We start from the raw sequence: 18,425 nt of genomic DNA on the forward strand, positions 1-18,425 counted from the left end.
GTGCAAATATACTATCATTATCGTTTTAAATGGTAAACTAAATTAGCGGCACGGTGGAGCATATGATCGTAAAACGAGCAAGTTGGAATAGCATGATCTAATCCTCAATCCTAAGAGACTTATTTCATTTTCTCTTCGTTTATCTTATCTACGAGATGTTAATCGATAAAAGAGATGAGATTCTAACGTTTCTATTCTAATGATATGACGTGATCGCATAGTCAAACGATTTGTACCTTTACAAACGAATATGGTCACGCATTCTTTTAGTTACATTATACTACGTTTCATTTATCTTCCTGGTAATAATAATATTATGATATAATCTTTTAAATTATTTATTATAATATTGGTATTATAATAAACTTGATCCTCTCTTTACGTTCATTCAACTTTATGATTTGAATTATTTTTTTTTAGTGATAATACAACAATTTATATAATTCGAAACAAACAAATATAAATAATATTTTATATATAAATTAAGAATGAATTTTATTTGTTTAAAAATAGAGGTAATATAAAATAATATTTAATTAAAAATAAAAAAGTATTTATATATGTATATTGGTAAGTGACTTTAAAGTTACACACGAGACACCTCTTTGCGTTCATTCAACTTTATATGTTTTAAATTATTTTTTTCAGCGATAATACAACAATTTATATAATTCGAAACAAACAAATATAAATAATATTTTATATATAAATTAAGAATGAATTTTATTTGTTTGCAGGTAAAGGTTATATAAGATAATATTTAATTAAAAAGAATATATATATTGGTATGTGACTTTAAAGTCACACACCGGACTACAGAAGGATTAGTTTCGTTGTTTGCTGGCATCATTGACCGTTAATCCGTAGAACGTAAAATATATGTAGATATAATATTCTTGGAATAATTATACGAGTCACGAGTCTAGAGTGAAATTGAAAATTACTCCTTCAGTAGTTCGAAACAGAACTAACTGAATAACTCATTTGTAACGGATAACGTCGATGATTTTAAAGTCGAATGAAGATCCAACTTTCAACGATTTTTTGTTATTTGTTCATTCGTAAAAATAATTAGTTGAATAATAAATTTTTAAATTTTTTTCTTCGAAGAAAAAGAAACGATAACAATGTTAGGAAATATTTTTAAAAGAAAATTGGTATTATCGTACATCAAAGAATATACACAACATCTTTTTATTTTTTATTTTTTCAAAACAGAATCTTTTAGCAGGATTGGGAAATTAAACAATAACAAATATCACTCATTTTTTCATATTTTATAGCATTTATTTCGTACGTTATTAAAGAAAATACAATGATAGCAGTATTTACAGGATGTCGTTAAGTTCTAGGTACACGAACGTGTTTTCCATCAGAATAAACTTCGATATTATTAATAATAATAATAATAATAATAATAATAATAATAATAATAATAATAATAATAATAATAAAATAATTAATAGTAATTATAAAATAAAATAATAATAGTAATAACAAATAATAATAATAATAATAATAATAATAATAATAATAATAATAATAATAATAATAATAATAATAACAATAATAATATTAATAGAATAAATTGAGATAAAGGATGGAGCGCGTTCATGTAATAGAAAAAGAAAGAAAGAAAGAAAAGAAAAATAAAAACAAAAAAATTACGCGAACTCGTCTTTCACAAGGCCATATTATTATTCAATGATATTACAAAATTATAATACAAAAACAACCGAAATTACCAATCGAATACGATAATTAAATACGACACCTGTTTTCTTTATCCTGTGAAGAAAACAAAATCAAAATAAATATGGAAAGTAAATTAGCCTCGAGAAAGTACGAATGAAAATGATTGATCGTTTGAACGCCAAGCCCTATCCCTACATTCCATAGTAGCAAAATTATATTATAGAAGTTTATCCTTCTTCTTCTTTTTTTCAAATCACACTGAAGAAACAACCTCTTTCATGCTCAAGAAAAACACATACAAAAAATGAAACAGACAACAACAACAAACACACAATCATCGTTCATTCTCGGAAAAGGATAAACTTTAAATAATATGATTATTGTTTTTTTTTTATTTTATTATTAATTTTTGTTTGTTTTGTTTTTCACGGTAAAAAGCGTCTTGTAACGACTGCGCGCGCGCGTTGTGTGTGTGTGTGTGTATGTGCGCGCGTACAACGACGGTATGATGATATTAATATTTCATGTTTTGTGCGATATTTTTCTTTCACATTTCAATGATAATATTATAAATTGAATTAGTCGAAATATTTAATTATTATAAATGTTTTTTTCTTTGCACTTGTGAACATTTCAAAACTTCTTTCACATAACATTGAACAATTTGAAGTTTTATTAACTTCGTTTGTTGTTTCTTCCCGGATGGGAGTATGATTATAATAATAATAATAATAATAATAATGATACAAATGATATTTTGTTATTGATATAGGTTTCGTCGTTGTTAGATCGATCGATTAAAAGGACCTTTCGATTTCTTCGCGACGATTACGTTAATTTATTTGTTTTATTTTTTTGTTTAATCCATCCGAATAAAAATTAGATATATGTTTATGTGTAAAGTGTGTGTGTGTGTGTGTATGTATATGTGTTGAAAAAGAAAAAAAAGTGAAATTATTAATTTAGATACACAAAACCTACATATATATTTATTATATAATACACACACACATACAAACACACACACACACTTTTATATATATATATTATATATATATATATATATATATATATATATCGGCACGGAGAATTGACAAGGTCTTAATGTCGATCATCGAATGATAAAACGTTTCATCACGAAGAAGCCTTGTCATTTCGACTAATACGATCGTTCGTTTTCTTTTCAACACCATTCACGTTCTCCAATATGGAAAGAAAAAAAAATACTTCGGAAAAATGATTGAAAAGGACACTGACCGTTCGTTGACGAGAAGCCAACGACCGTGTGCCCGGAGAACGATGATAACAATTAGAGATATACAAAGAGGATCCAATGAAAACGAACGCTATAATAATAATAATAATAATAATAATAATAATAATAATAATAATAATAATAATATATACATACATATATATATTTCCTCCATTTTTTTTATTTTTTCTTTTATATATGACTAGTATTTAACGGAGTACGATGGGATTTTACTTCTTTCTTTTGAAATCCGCAGAAGATTCGATTTTTATCTTTTTTTTTATTTATTATTTTGTTGTTAAAAATCTTCCTATTCGAAAGTCGCTTATTCCCATCTCCGCGAAGAATATCTTTCGCATATTATTGTCATGCAGCGAAAGAGATTTTGTATAATTAATATAATATATATACATACACATATATATATATATATATGTATACGTCCTTGGGGAAAAAATATTACAAATACACCAAAACGACAGATATTATTTAAATATTCCTTCTCCGACGCAAGAGATTATAATTTCGATCCGCATTCGTATCTCACCGTTTAACGACTAAACGTGGGATAGATATATAGATCGATTATGTATGTGTTGTGTGTGTGTATATGTGTTTAATTTGGATATTTGGAAATAAATAAAAGAAAAAAGAAAAAAAAAGAAAAAACAAATAGAATAAAATAAAATAAAATAAAAAACAAAAGAAATACTAAACAAAGGGGGTTGAGGGTGGGGTGTGTAGTTTTTAATTAAGGCATGTTTGTATATATATTAGTCATCATTCTTAGGCTTAACATGAGACCCGAATACGAAATTGTTTCTCGTCTCTGTTTTTTATGTTGCTCGTCGTTTAAATATTTTCTTTTTAATTTAACAAATGCTATTGATAATTCGTCGAATATTATTTATTGTTATCTTGTTACGCGCGAGTGAATATTACTTATTAATTATTATTATAAATCGGCAGTTGTATTGAGAGGCACATTATCGATGATCGAATATTTGAGAAATTTTCTACCATTTTTCGATCATCGATTGGGCAGTTTTGATATGGGGCAATGTCAAAAAATAGATGATGATAATGATGATGATGATGATGATGATGATGATGATGATGATGATGATGATGATGATGATGATGATAATGATAGGCGTCGACGGAGGAAAAGAGAAATTCATAATTACATAAAATATAATTGTAATAAGTAAAAAACATTTTTTTTATCTCTCGTAACATTGACAATGAAAAATTTATGATGGATCTTATGTTCCTTTTTTTTAATTGTTTTTTATTTTATTCTATTTTTATGTGTTGTTTTTTTTTATTTATAAATTTAATTTTTATTTTTCACTTTATATATATATTTCATTTACAAATATTGTAATTTCCAAAACTGTAGGCATTGTGTGTTCATTTTGATTCAAATCATCGTTTAAAAATTTTCTTTTCGTATTCCTTCGACGTCACGGAAGAAAACTAGACAATAATAATAATAATAATAATAGTAATAATAATAATAGTAATAATAATAATAATAATTATAACAATAATAATATTAATAGTAATTAATTAGAGACGCCTAAAGGCTCGTCTAGGCTCTCAATTTCGCATAATCGACGAGCTACCCTGTAAAAAGGTTTTTTTTTTTGCACGCGCGTTTAAGGCACTATTGTCCACTGACAATCTCAATCGTGACATATTTTTTTTGTTTGTTTTAAATTCGTACAGTCGTCTTGTGTGTATTATTTATTAATATACGGTGTACAAATGTTTTTATGCGAAGGAGCAGGCACTACTTACGTATCCTGTGTATTTTATATGCGAAATATATGTATGCATGTATATTATGTGTATGTACATAAATCATAATCATACGTTATACGGAGGAGTTTGTTTGAAATGTTATAAACGCTTATTACGAAGGCACCAAAGTTATTGAAATGGAGCTTAATAAACGTAAAATTCGTCGTATAGGACGCTGAACACTTTATATCTTAATATATATATATATATATATATATATATATATTATAGATATATATATTAATATACAACAACCACATATATTGGGCGACGTATAATATTAATGATAATACGCTTGTTCGTACGTCACAACGAAATAATAACATTATCAATTCGAATGGAAATCTCCAACTAAAGCACCACTATTTTATTCTTTTTTTTTTACTTTTATCATTTCAACTGGGATGCTCGCATAAATACGTTTTTTAAATTTTTTTTTGTTTAAGTCGCCACGAAAGTTTGTGTCCCTTCTCCTTTGAAAACGGCAGATAACGAGTTGTTGTTTTTTTTATTTTTTACAGATCTCTATTCTACGTATTCTCAAACTTTCTATAATCAACTTTACATCATTTTATCTAATTTCTTCTCTTTCCTATTATTTACATGATACCATAAAAGTCTCGTTATCATTACCGTATAACGTTATGTATAACGTGTTTTTTTTTCTTTCTTATCTTGACCGTACGCTTTGTATTTATGTATATATGTGTTTAATTATTTATTTATATTATGTACCGCAGAAAATTTGTGGATTACGTCCTGGTCATAATTCTCGAAGAAAAAAGAAAAGAAAAAGAAAATGAAAATGAAAATGAAAATGAAAAAGAAAAAAGGGGAGAGAACAAAACGACATGCACGTCATCACACACGTACCTAAATTGTATCTCACTTATTATATATATATATACAACAGCCATTTGTTCGCATTAATAAACGTTTTTTTTTGCTTTTTTTTTCATCCTACCTCATCTCTCTTTCGCGTTTATTAACATTTCTCTCACTATTACGTAACAACACACGCTTCCATACCTACAGAATTTAGTCGTAAGGAGGCACGATTGGCCCTTAATCTGTACACGATTAACGTTTCTTATCTATGTACAAAAGAAAAAGAAAAAGAAAGAAAGGAAAAAAAGAAGCATCAGTCTCTATCACGGATCATCGTTTGAAATTTAACGACGGCGAGTACCAAGTAAAAAAAAATTGGCTAGTCATCTCAGGTGTCCTCTTTGAAGACGCGGGTAGTAGGCGGAGGGAGGGCGGGGGGATTTATGGGGAAAGATTACTTTTCCTTTAGGACGCTTCGCGTACTTGGAAACGTCGAATCCGTGCCTGCACCGATTCGCACTGAACTTCAGTGTACCTCGTATATCTACCGGCTCTAACGGGTTCCCTTATGACGACCAGATTTCCACCCTCTCTCTGAGAGCTTCCAAGCCAGTTTTACCGCGAACTACCGGTGGAATCGTCGTTGACAATTTAGAGGATTTGCTGCTGCTGCTGCTGCTACTGCTACTGCTGCTGCTGCTGCTACTGCTGCTGCTGATGCTTGACGTCTCTGACGTGAAACGACTGAGTGCTTTGCTAACAACGCCGTTGCATTCTCTTGGCCAGGCTCGTGGATTGTGGTGATGATGGTGATGCCTTTGTTCCCATCTGTCTGTCGTAGAATCGGCAACAACTGTGAAGGGAAAACTGGCCTTACCACCTCCACCCTGTGTTTTCCCGTATAGAATAAAATCCAACGAGTCGTCGGAATAAATGCTACTTCGATCGCTCGAACTGTCAGTCGAAATTTCCGATACCGTATCGCTACCACCGTCGCTGCATTGTTGTTCCTCGCCAAGAATGAACACCGGGGTACATTTGAAAACTTCGCCAGCTGGCATAGTGTGAGTGGCCGTTGCTCTTCTAGGTGTACTCACGTTTCCAGATATCATTGTTGTATTAGTCGTTATTGTAGTCGTCGTTGTTGTCGTCGTATTTTTATTATTAGCGCATGAAGATTCTATTATGACGATTTCTGTGCTGGAAAATTTTTGTGCCAGCGAGTCCATGTTACGTTTAAATATATCCTTACGATCGGAACTCAAACCGAATCTTATTGGTTTTGGGCTTGATTTAGAAGTCGAATAAATATTTTCAGTATGCGATGACATTGCACGTGTAGTCACTGTTGTCTTTACTTCATTATGATTAGAAACGTTCGACGTTCTCACGCTGTTATCGTTGTCGCAACATTTTGGCGTTGAACTTGGAATTGTCGTTTTAGTTTCTTCCAGCAAAGATTTATTACTCGATTGCTGCTGCTGCTGTTGTTGCTGCTGTTGTTGCTGCTGTTGTTGCGGTTGTTGCTGCTGCTGATGTTGTTGTTGCTGCTGTTGTTGTTGTTGTTGTGATGGTGATTGTTGTTGTTGTGATTCTTCTTCTTCTTGCTGCGAGATCGTCTTTGATTTTAAAGTGGAGTCTTCCGTAGGGGGAAGTGAAGGGGATAACGGTGGCACTGGGTCATCGAACATGGCGAACCATGCATGTTGAAGACACTCCGTTACTGTCAGTCGTTCGCTGAAATATACAAATAACACTTATTAGTATAATTATAAACGTATAAAGATTATTTTAAAATAAAAGACTCATGAAAGAGAAATTCAAAGAAAAAGAAAAATTGATTTAGAAATTTATTGAGATAGAAATGAAAGATTAAAATGTTTCTCATTCTAAAACCACCAATACCGTAATCTTAGAATAATATTTAAATACGAAATAATAATAATACAGGTGCAACCCGAGGTAGTATCTTTTCTTAATGTTCCTGATTGTGAAAGATATAATCGAATCGCGTGAAAGTACAGTTACTCGTTATACCCAAGTTCTGCTCCGATTAACCGGAGGTCGAATATCAAAAACCCACGCGAGAAGGGGGAGGGGGCGGGGAGGTTTCTTTTTATCTAACGACACTTTCTGGTTGTTTTTTTCCAAAACTTTTACAGATATTACATAGGAACAAAAATAATAACATATACTTATGCATACGTTAGATGAATATTTCGAGATAAGTTTTGGTATGTGTTATATACCTACGTAACGTATGTATGTATGTATGTATGAGTTTACACGAGGGACATTATCAAAAGAAGTCTTTCAGGTATAAAAAGTAAACAGTAAAATTTCTCGAATAAGGAGACCTAGTATATACTTTTGTGGTTGTCGTCAACGTTTTAAAACTTCCGGACGAAGAACAGGATTGTCTTCGATAGCGGACTAACTGGATTGCGTAACGTCCATCCGTTAGCAGTTATACTAAAGAGAACAAGAAAAGAAAAAAGAGAGAGAGAGAGAGTGAGAAGTGTGAGGAGAAAAGAAAGAAAAAAAAAAGTCAATCGTGCGTCGACACGGCTCATCGTAATCGTTCTCTCGTATAAACTAGTGTGACGTATCATTTCCTATCTTTTTCTCTTTCTCTCTCTGCCCTTCCGTTAAGCATTGTCGTCAACGAGATAAGCCCTGGGCTTTGCGAGGAAGGACGGATTGCCCGGATGGAGACTTCCTTTCAGCTGTCCATCTGTTTCACGATAAGGAAATCTACGAGTTTTTCTATTCCTCTTCCCGTTTCAAAGAAAGTCTGACCTGAGCAAAGACTGGATTTGTTTGTTTGTTTTTCCTTTTTTTGAAGTGTTTCTTTCCTTTTTTGTTTTTAATTCAGGAAGATCTATCTATATATTTACACGTATTTGTAGTATCCTATACACATCAAGATTGTTTTTCAGTTATCCTAAGAAGTAATGTTGAATATTATTTTCTGAGTTTGTTTCTAATGTTTTTAAAACAAATTGAACAATGAAAATTTGTATTTTCGTGTATTCTCATTTTTTTGCAATGTATTTATTTAATTTAGTAACACAGTGAGATTATCATTTATTTTGTAGGTTAGAAAATTTGATTAATGGACGAAATATAAAGGATTGCGAAATCTATATTTCTGAATTTATTATAAAAAAAAAGATATTGAATGAATCTGATTGGAAAGTTATAAAATAAATACATAATTTGTAAATAAATTTATTATATATTAAAAAAATAACGACATTACTTATTTATTGGTCAACAAAATTGTATGTGCATCATGCATTGAAGTATTTAACACGTTTGAAATGAAAGATTCACGAGTAACGAGATCTTTCAACACGAGTTAATGTTTAAAAGATATTTTAATTTTTTTTTCTATCTCTCCCTCTGTTTCTCTTTCTTTCTCTTTCTTGTTATTTTCGAAGTCATAATATATCGCGTTATGATTTCTCAGACTTAAGCTTGTAAATAATGTCTTCGGGGAAGTCTGTCATGGACTTACTAAGAAAGTTTACGCTACATAGGACCAAATGAAAAAAGATACACCGGCGTTGAAGGCGCATAGGAAAAACGAATGCGATCTGCTTGTTCATCGGTGGGTTATATTAGAAGCATGTTAGTATTATTTGATTTCTTCGAAGAAGAACAAGCGTTGCTCGTGTAACTATAATGTCGACGACATTCCAAGCAGCCTCGTGTTATAACATTTGCAACGTGAGCTAAATTACGTGAAAATTTACTTATACGACATATATATGTATATATATAAAGTAATAATATGGAATCATGTATCGGAAATTATATTACAAAAATGTATAAAATCGATTATAATCATAAATATAATTGTAGACAATTTTTTAATATTATTTCCATTATTATATAAATATACAATTATATATAAATATAGAAAAAAGAATTTAAAAGGGAACGTATATTACCAAAAATATAAACCCCCACCAATTTTGTTTTTACACGAACTTTCTTTTTTTACACACAATTTTGATTTAAATAGGATTCCAACAAATTCTAAGAAAAAAATTCGATAATGAGTGGAATCAAACAAAAATTATTTTTCTATAAATGCAACATATACATATACATATATATATATATATATATATATATATATATATATATATATATATATATATATAATTTTTTTTTACACGTATTCTTCGAGAACCTATTCTATCTCAATCGTATGATAAACAGAGTATTAAAGGTAATCGATTAAAAATTATTATATCATGATTTTATTATCAAACTATAATAACAAGAATAAGATTCTTACCTTGGATCCTTGACCATGAGTTTGCGCATGAGATCTCGCGCCTCTTCTGATACGTCCTCGAATAGATCGTCCGGAAAATCTAAACGACATCTGCTGATGTTACAAAAGGTTTCCTGTTTGGTATCACCGCCAAAAGGGGAGCATCCCGTTAGAAGAACGTAGAGTAGAACTCCTACCGACCACATGTCGGTTGCCAGACTGATCGGTTCGTAATTCAGGACTTCTGGGGCTGAAACACGCACGGATGCGGAAGATACGTTTTTAAAAGAGAACGATGATTTATGATGTCGTCGTTTTATCTTCTTCTTATTGAAATCATAACCCTTGTGCTTGTATGCATCTATAGTTGTGAGTTGCATAGTAAATAATATTATATCTAGAACTATATATATATGTAGATTTATTTGATGATATAAACCGTTCTTGTAACACGAAACATATGCACACCGTCATCATCGTTCTTGTTATCCTATTTAATTGGATCATTATTGTGTCTATCATACGTAAATCTAACATTCGCGTTGTAAAATTGAACTGTTTTTTTTTCTTTGAAATTGTTTTCATTGGAAATTAATATAATTGCGATAAAAATCATCAATAATAATAGTAATAATAATTAAAAATATTTAATTTAGAATTAATATTATAATTTAATAGTTTCTAATTAAATATTTAATTTAATATTTAATCGAATTAATTAGAATTCATTATGACCGATATAAACAAAAAAAAACAAAAGAAAAAAATATATTATATATACTTTATAAATGATCCTTTCTCAATGAAATACGTACACACTCACACATATTCTAATATCGTCATATACAATAAGAAATATAAACATGGAAGAGGGGTTAGTATAGGTATACAGTGAAGAGGCAATCAAGAAAGTCGACGATTTATGTGTCGACTCGCGCGAAAACGGCACGCATATGAATCGAAAGGGTAAATCTCTCTCTCTCTTTCTCTTGTTCTCCCTTTCTCGAGTATTCCTTTCGTCCCGTTTTCATTCAGACTCGACGACCGTTAGAGAAGACGGGGAGTCAGAAATAATTGCGGGAGTAGTAATCGCAAGCATCGTAAAAGGACTCTTTCTCTCTCTTCTTTCTTTCTCTCATTTCTTTGACGAGTGTGTAGAAGAGCGCGAGTAGAAATAGCAGTTGAAGAGAAACGACGAGTAAATTCCACCACCATTGCCATTTCCATCATCACCATCACCACCACCACCGGTGCGTGCGGCTTTATTACCGACTGTGAAGTGGCTTGTTCTGTTCAATTATGCAACCGGGGCCCTGTTTCCTTAATGGAATTACGCGCTACGAAACGAGCCACCCAACTACAACGGACGCAACCAGATTTTCTCTGAGAATATAATATAACAACACGTTGGAGTAAGAGAGAAAGAAGAGAGAAGAGGACCACTATAGTGGACGACAGCTAACACGGGGGAGAAGGAAAGGAGATTCGGTCGGTCCGTGAAATGAAAAAAAAAAAAAAATAAACTGAAGCGATACCCGCGGCGATCGATTTCAACGCACGTCAAATGATTTATATTTATATTCGTGCGGTAATCCTTTTTAATTTATGCGCCCCTGCTGATACATCGGGTGGCTGCTGCTGCTGCTGCTGCTCTCTTGGCTTCTCTCATCCGAGGACGTTCATTTCATCGCGAGTTATAAAATTTCTTTTACCTTCTTTTTTTTTACCCCACCCTTCCCAAAATACGTCGTCGCCTTATGGAGTGCTTTATTTTTCTACTTTTTTAATTTAAAGTTTTATTATTTTTGTTTAAATTGAATACTTACCAACATAATCGGGCGTGCCCAAGATCTCGCGTATGTCTGCACCGTGGCTGATGTATCGCGATATACCAAAATCGCATAGTTTCACGTCGCAATCGGGAAAATCGCCGGTTAATACCAAATTTTGTGGCTGTAAAAATAAACACAAGAAATAAATAAAATGATCGATCAATTAATTATACGTTTAAAACAAAGTCAATATAAATTACTAATTACATTAGATTAAAAATGAATAAAGATAAAGAGATATAGGATTATAAAGAAAGTATTGTTTCTCTCGTGAAATGAAAAATTCGAATGATATATAAAATGTTGTTGTGACGTATAATCATATCAAACATTATCTATTTACATATATACGCATTTATACGCATATATAATAACAACACACAAACATATATATATATGCATAAGGCCATTTCCCGCGTGATACTCGTCACGAAACGCACGATTTCCTTTCGCAACGCTGAAACTTCATACACCGTATCACTGCAAAAACAGAAAGAGAAATAGAGAGAGAAAGAAAGAAAAAGAGAGAGAGAGAGAGAGAGAGAGAAAGAAAAAGAACCCTTCTCTTACTCTCCTCTCTCTCTCCCACGCTACATATTATATACCTCTGGCGCCAGACGTTCGACGATTCATTTCACACTTTTATCAAAGACGACCGCGTAGGAAACTCAACGATCACTATACTTCTTACTTTTTACTCCCCTTCCCCTCCCAACCCTTCTTTTACTGCAATGGACGACGGATCCTTGGGCTTTAAGAAAATGTGCATCAAGAACGACGTATGGTTATCCATCAATATTATTTCTTATTCTTTCCTAATGTTATTTAAATATTTATGAATGCGAATAACGTATATGGTGATAATGTATATGTTTGTTTGTGTGTAATCTCCAAAAGTACTTTACTGATTGTTTTGAATTTTAACACAACGTTGCATTCGCATACAGCTAGGTTTTTATTACATTAATTTATTTATAAAATAATTAATTAATTTAAAAACAAAGAAAAAGATACATGTAAGATCAGCGCCATCTGTTAGCCATAGATTTCGGTGAGCGCGCGAAATATTTGAACAACATAACCTAACCATTATCAATACATCATATTTTGGTTCACATGAGCCACAGTAACGCGTGGTGGGCTACAAACTAGCATATATATATAGATATCGATGCAAAACGGTATCGCAGCTGTCGTAGGTAAAATGCGTACAACCAACACAACACAACACACACGTTTGTCCGTTTCTCCGACAAGAAGAAGCCCAGAACCCGTAAACCCACTACAACTACTCGTCGCGATAAAATAGAAATAAATGAAAAGAAAATAAATGTAAAGGGTAAAAGAAGAAAGAAGAAAGAAGAGAAGAGAAAAGAGTTGATGGTGGTGATGTTGGTGGTGATGTTGGTGGTGGTGGTGGTGGTGGTGGTAGTGGTAGAGGGCTTTCAACGATCATTACGCAGTCCGACGTAGTACCGTGCGACTTAATTAAACGCATTTAATAAGCAAGGATTCGCATGCGCGCCCACCAAGTAATCGAGCCAATTAATCGTGCCGCGAGCTCATGCTTCGGTTACTTTTTCGCTTTTAACCTTGCATCTCTTTCTCCTTGTACTTCTTCTTCTTCTTCTTTTCTTTTATTCGTTTTTTTTCTTCCATCTCATCCCCCGTTCTCCACTTCCCTTCTTTCACCGCCCCTCACACACACCACACCTTTATTCATACCCTTTCTTTTATTATTTCTTTTTCTTTTTTTTATCATCTCGTTTCTTTTTTTGTGAGATACGTGCGCGTCAGAGTTATGTTCGTTGATCGAGGAAGACGATCATTTCCCCACCCCTTCCCTTCTCCACCTCCTCCTCTTCTTTAGATCGATTAAAACAGGATATACTCGGATGAATCGTTTCTTAATGATCTTACTCGATGAAATCGTTTCATTTCGTTTCAAAAAAATCTTTCCCGATGTGTATTGATAATTAAATGGACAACCCCTACCCCCCTATCACTTTTTAATCTTCATTTTCGTACAACGTGAAGATGTGTTTTATTCATTTATGGAATTGTTAAGGAGTTATTATATATACACATGTATATATGTATATGCATAAATGGTAATGTAAAAACACGAGTAAATTGTAATGAAATATAAATCGACGATTTATACATTATTAACAATTTCAACAGAATAACACATTATATCCTTTCGGCGTGTGTGTTTCATATATTTAACTTTTCGTTTATATACGTGCCATCGAATTAATTTAGTATACAGTTACTTTATTGGTCTGTTGTGTTGTATGCAATTATTTTTATGCATCTCTCTTTCTTCTTATTTTTCTTTGTTTTTTTTTTTTTTTTCATTCGTTCTCTCTCCTCTCCTTTTGAAATACATCTTTATACGTAACTGTACTTATTCGAAAAGAGCACTTCATTTCTCGGACCGTCGAAAACATTGGATTGGAATCACTATAGGCGGTCGAGAAACAATTCGTTGATTCAAACAATATATATATGTATGTAGGGGGAAGCAAGCTTTCATTTCGATCTCTCACACATCAAAAGGTATAAAAAAGAAAGCGAAATAAAGAGAAAAAAAAGAATAAAACGATAGATGTATATAATAAAAATGTTGTATGTACACATATGTTATGATGGCAATTATGAAAGTGGTACTAACAATAAGACAAAGAATTCAAAATATTCATTTGATGATTTGTATTATAAAATAATTCAATTGTTTGAATCCTATATTAATTAATCAACTATTATAATTCTTAGTATATAATAACTTTTTGAATAATTAATATAAATATAATTATATACATCAAATATAATTTATATTTATATATCAAATATAAATATAAATTAAATTTATATAAATTGTTGTTATATTAAATTTATTTTATTTAAAATATTTTTAATTCAATAATATGTTTTTATATTTATTTAAAAAATCGACACCATTCATTGTTTATGGGGGAAGACCAAAAATAAATATAATACACGCACGTGATTTAAATTTCCGTTTCTCGAGTTCTTAACTTATTGATGATTGGCCATCTTTTCTTGGCTAGGAGAGAAAGACTTCCTTTTCATGTTTATCAAAGGGGTAGTAGTCATCGCATGCGTGACTCTTATTTCCGTCATCTTGACTTTCAACTACTTCGCTTATCCAACACGATCGGCACAACATAACACAACAAACATCTCAACTAGACTTCTTACCTCCCTTTACCCTCACCCCCACTTTACTCAACCTCATACGTGTCTGAACACTTTCACGTTATATCAAATCTCTTACACATACGATTTTCCTTTCGAAAAAAAAGTCTTTATATTAGTTCTATAGTACGCGTTAGTTGAGAAATAAGAAACGGCGTAGAATAAACGGGGAAGAATCGCGAAGTAATACGATTGTATATATCTTTATATATATATATATGTATATATTTTATATATATGTGGACGTTTTACTCTGTGGGATTTGTGTGTTACGTTTCGTTATACCGAGTTACGAGTCGAACGTGACCGGACTACGTTACGATGAGCTCGACGAGCTGCGAATAATGATTTAAAAAGGAGCGACAACGAGCTTCGATTCAAAAGTGCGTCGTTAAAGTTCTTTTTCAACTACGGGGACTTATGTACAATTTCTTTTTATATTTTAATTCTTCTAAAATAAGCTCAAATCGAAACACTATAGAATAACAACAACAACAACAAAAAAAGGAAACTTTTGATATGTCATTAAGCACGAAATGTTCAAATATAATCGTAAAAATACTTAATCAAAATTTCGTACTAATAAATAATAATTTTGAGTGATATATTTTGATACAAGTTTGTTCTATAATTAAATGTTTTTTGTTTTATTTAAAGAAGAAAGAATTTAGAGAATTTTTCTTAAAAAAAAAAAAAAACGCAATGCATCCTTGTTATGTTCAACGTTAACGATATTGAAAATAAATGCATTTAACAGTTGGCAAATTTTTCGAATAAAAGCGTAGATATAAGTACATATATATGTACTTAAATATGTAACGTAAAATACGATAATGCGTAGGTATCAATTTGGGATCACAGTGCAATTCGAGTTCCGGAAGTCGCTCAATAAGGAACGAAGACATTTCCATAATTAACCATTACGAAGTTCATACGTCAGAGATGTCAGAAGACATGCGTTTCTCAAACGTTCGTCGCTCCTTAACGTTAAACCATGATGATATGCGTGGGTGTAGTGGTTATCGATTACGAACGAAAATTATGACTATTTTGTAACGAACGATTTTTTTAAATATTTAATATTACCTTTATAGAATTATTAATTTATTTATTTATTCAAATTTTAATTTATATTTATTTTCTATGAAACTAAAATGTTCCGTTTTGGGTTAAATTGGGATAAATTGAAATAACGTTATTGACATAAATCAAATTTTGTTATTTAATTATATAATATATTAATATTAATAAATGATAAATGAGTTTATTAAAAAGACATTTTGTGTACAAATCTTAACACAAAAGTTATATTATCGTGAATATCGTATTATTTTTATTTTCACAAAGTTTTAATTTGTACCATTAGAAAGATAAAATATTATTAGATATATTATTTACTATCAATCGTATAATCATATTTTTATTTTTCTATTCATACAAAAGGTATCTTTCTCCCCCTTCGATAAATGATTTATTTTATTATTATTATCATTATTAAGAACGTTAAGAAACAAGTCATTCGATAGATGAATCCAACTCAACCAACCAACAACAACATGCATATGAACGTATAGTAGTAGGTGGTGAACAACACACAACCTACGATCGAAATTTCAAAGCTTGAATATTCTTTGAACGCAAGTTTCTTCGATCGATGATGACTTCGATTAATTCTCTTCTTCTTTCGAACGATCGAACCTATCTTTCGTCTTTCTTTTCTTCTATACGATCGATTGAACAGGTGTACGAGCTGTTCTTCTCAAGCTCGTCGGCTTCGATGGGTATTACAACTACCATCATCATCATCATCATCATCATCATCATCATCATCATCATCATCATCATCATCATCACTACCACCACAACAACAACAACTACTACTACTACTACTAATACTATTACTATTAACACACTCGAATACGAATGCCGTGTTGCAAAAAATGTATGCAGGAAGGACATGACTCGTTAAATCGTTCGTAAGGCCGTTCATCCTTCTGAGAGAACGCGCGAACAAGATGGAAAAAAAAAAAGAAAAAAAAAAAAGAGACAACATAGAGGTCGAGACGATTCTCACGATCCTTTGGTAAAGTAAGAATTTTATTTTTTTTCATGCAATAATAAATAATACACGTACTCTCTTCCTTCCTACCCACCCTCCCTAACCCGATGATTAGTTAACGTTTGAAGAACATTTCTGAAGTAACGAAAAAAATACGAGATAGGACAAACAAAAATACTTCATTCAAATTATATTTTATTCTTATTTTGTCATTGGATACATTTGTATTAAAAAATTGTGTAGAAACTAATGTTTACGTACGTGTACAGAAACACGTACCTTTGCTAAATGTCTAAGAAATTGATAAGCTTATAATACCGGGTAATTCGTACGAATGCGTTTTATCGTTCGGGTTATGTTATCAAAGAGATCGTTACCAAAACATGCGTCGCATATTAGACATTCTTATTACTATATACGTATGACGTAACTATATCTATTTTTTTCATTTCCCCTCCTTTTTTTTTTTATACTAAATATATATTTAAATAATTAATTATTAATTTATAAGAAACGCATTATCGCTTACTCTCTCTCTTTGTATCTTTTATTTTTTATTCCTTCAATAATATTTATTATATAATTTATTATATAATATTATTATATTTAATTATATTTACAGATAATAATATTATATAATAATAATAAATATTAATATAATATTAATAATATTAATATAATATAATATTAATAAATATTAATATAATATGCATAAATAATGTAAATTTAAATAATATTTATTATAATGTGTGTAGTATAGTACTACTATACTACTAATAGTATAGTAGTACAGTATATAAAAATATAATACAGTATAATAAAAATTATAATAGAAATGTATTATTAATATAATATTACATATAATATTTTATATAATTTAATAAAGAATTAATTTAAAATTATTTATAATATTTACTTTTTATTTTTATTATTATATTTTATATTATATTATTTATTAAATATTTATCCACCGGTCAATAACGTTTTTTATTTTTAAAAATATTTTTTTCAAAAAGGGAGGATATTTAAGGAACAAAGCAACACCCGTTGGGACGGAAAAGGGACGCGCGAAAAATAAGATTCAAAGGGAGGACGCTTTTTAGCCATTGGCCAACGAATTTATGAGGATCCGTCTCTTGCGTTCATTGAAACTTCCGGCGGCCGAGAGAAAAGGGGGAAACCAGCGACCCTGGTTGTTCGTGTTGCGTGCCTTACAAACTATCTTTTTCTCTTTCTCTCCTTCTATATATATGTTAACATACATATGTATATATGTATATATATCTGTACGCGTAAGCGCGGACGAACACAGCATGACTGTAATAAAGTTCGGAAGAATGAGCGATAAAGAGTCGTTCGGGTCCGCTTGCGGACCGTGCGTTCTGCCGTCGAGTGTGTGCAGTGTGCTTCTGCTGCATTTGATTTACACGCTATAAAAGT

General features: G+C 31.1%; 1 protein-coding gene across 1 annotated transcript in view; it reads right to left on the reverse strand.

Annotated features, from left to right (window-relative positions):
- Positions 1-1,261: 1,261 nt before the first annotated feature.
- Positions 1,262-18,425, reverse strand: part of LOC107064354 (uncharacterized) — a 100,756-nt gene continuing 83,592 nt past the window's right edge. Inside the window, 4 exon segments of the mRNA XM_015316980.2 lie at positions 1,262-6,174; positions 6,177-7,321; positions 9,894-10,122; positions 11,699-11,825. Coding sequence (XP_015172466.2) covers positions 6,050-6,174; positions 6,177-7,321; positions 9,894-10,122; positions 11,699-11,825 — 1,626 coding nt within the window. The 3' untranslated portion in view covers positions 1,262-6,049.

The sequence above is a fragment of the Polistes dominula genome, unplaced genomic scaffold (assembly GCF_049000335.1).
Source record: "Polistes dominula isolate Pdom_NZ unplaced genomic scaffold, Pdom_raw_medaka contig_77, whole genome shotgun sequence".
In the NCBI taxonomy this organism is placed as follows: domain Eukaryota; kingdom Metazoa; phylum Arthropoda; class Insecta; order Hymenoptera; family Vespidae; genus Polistes; species Polistes dominula.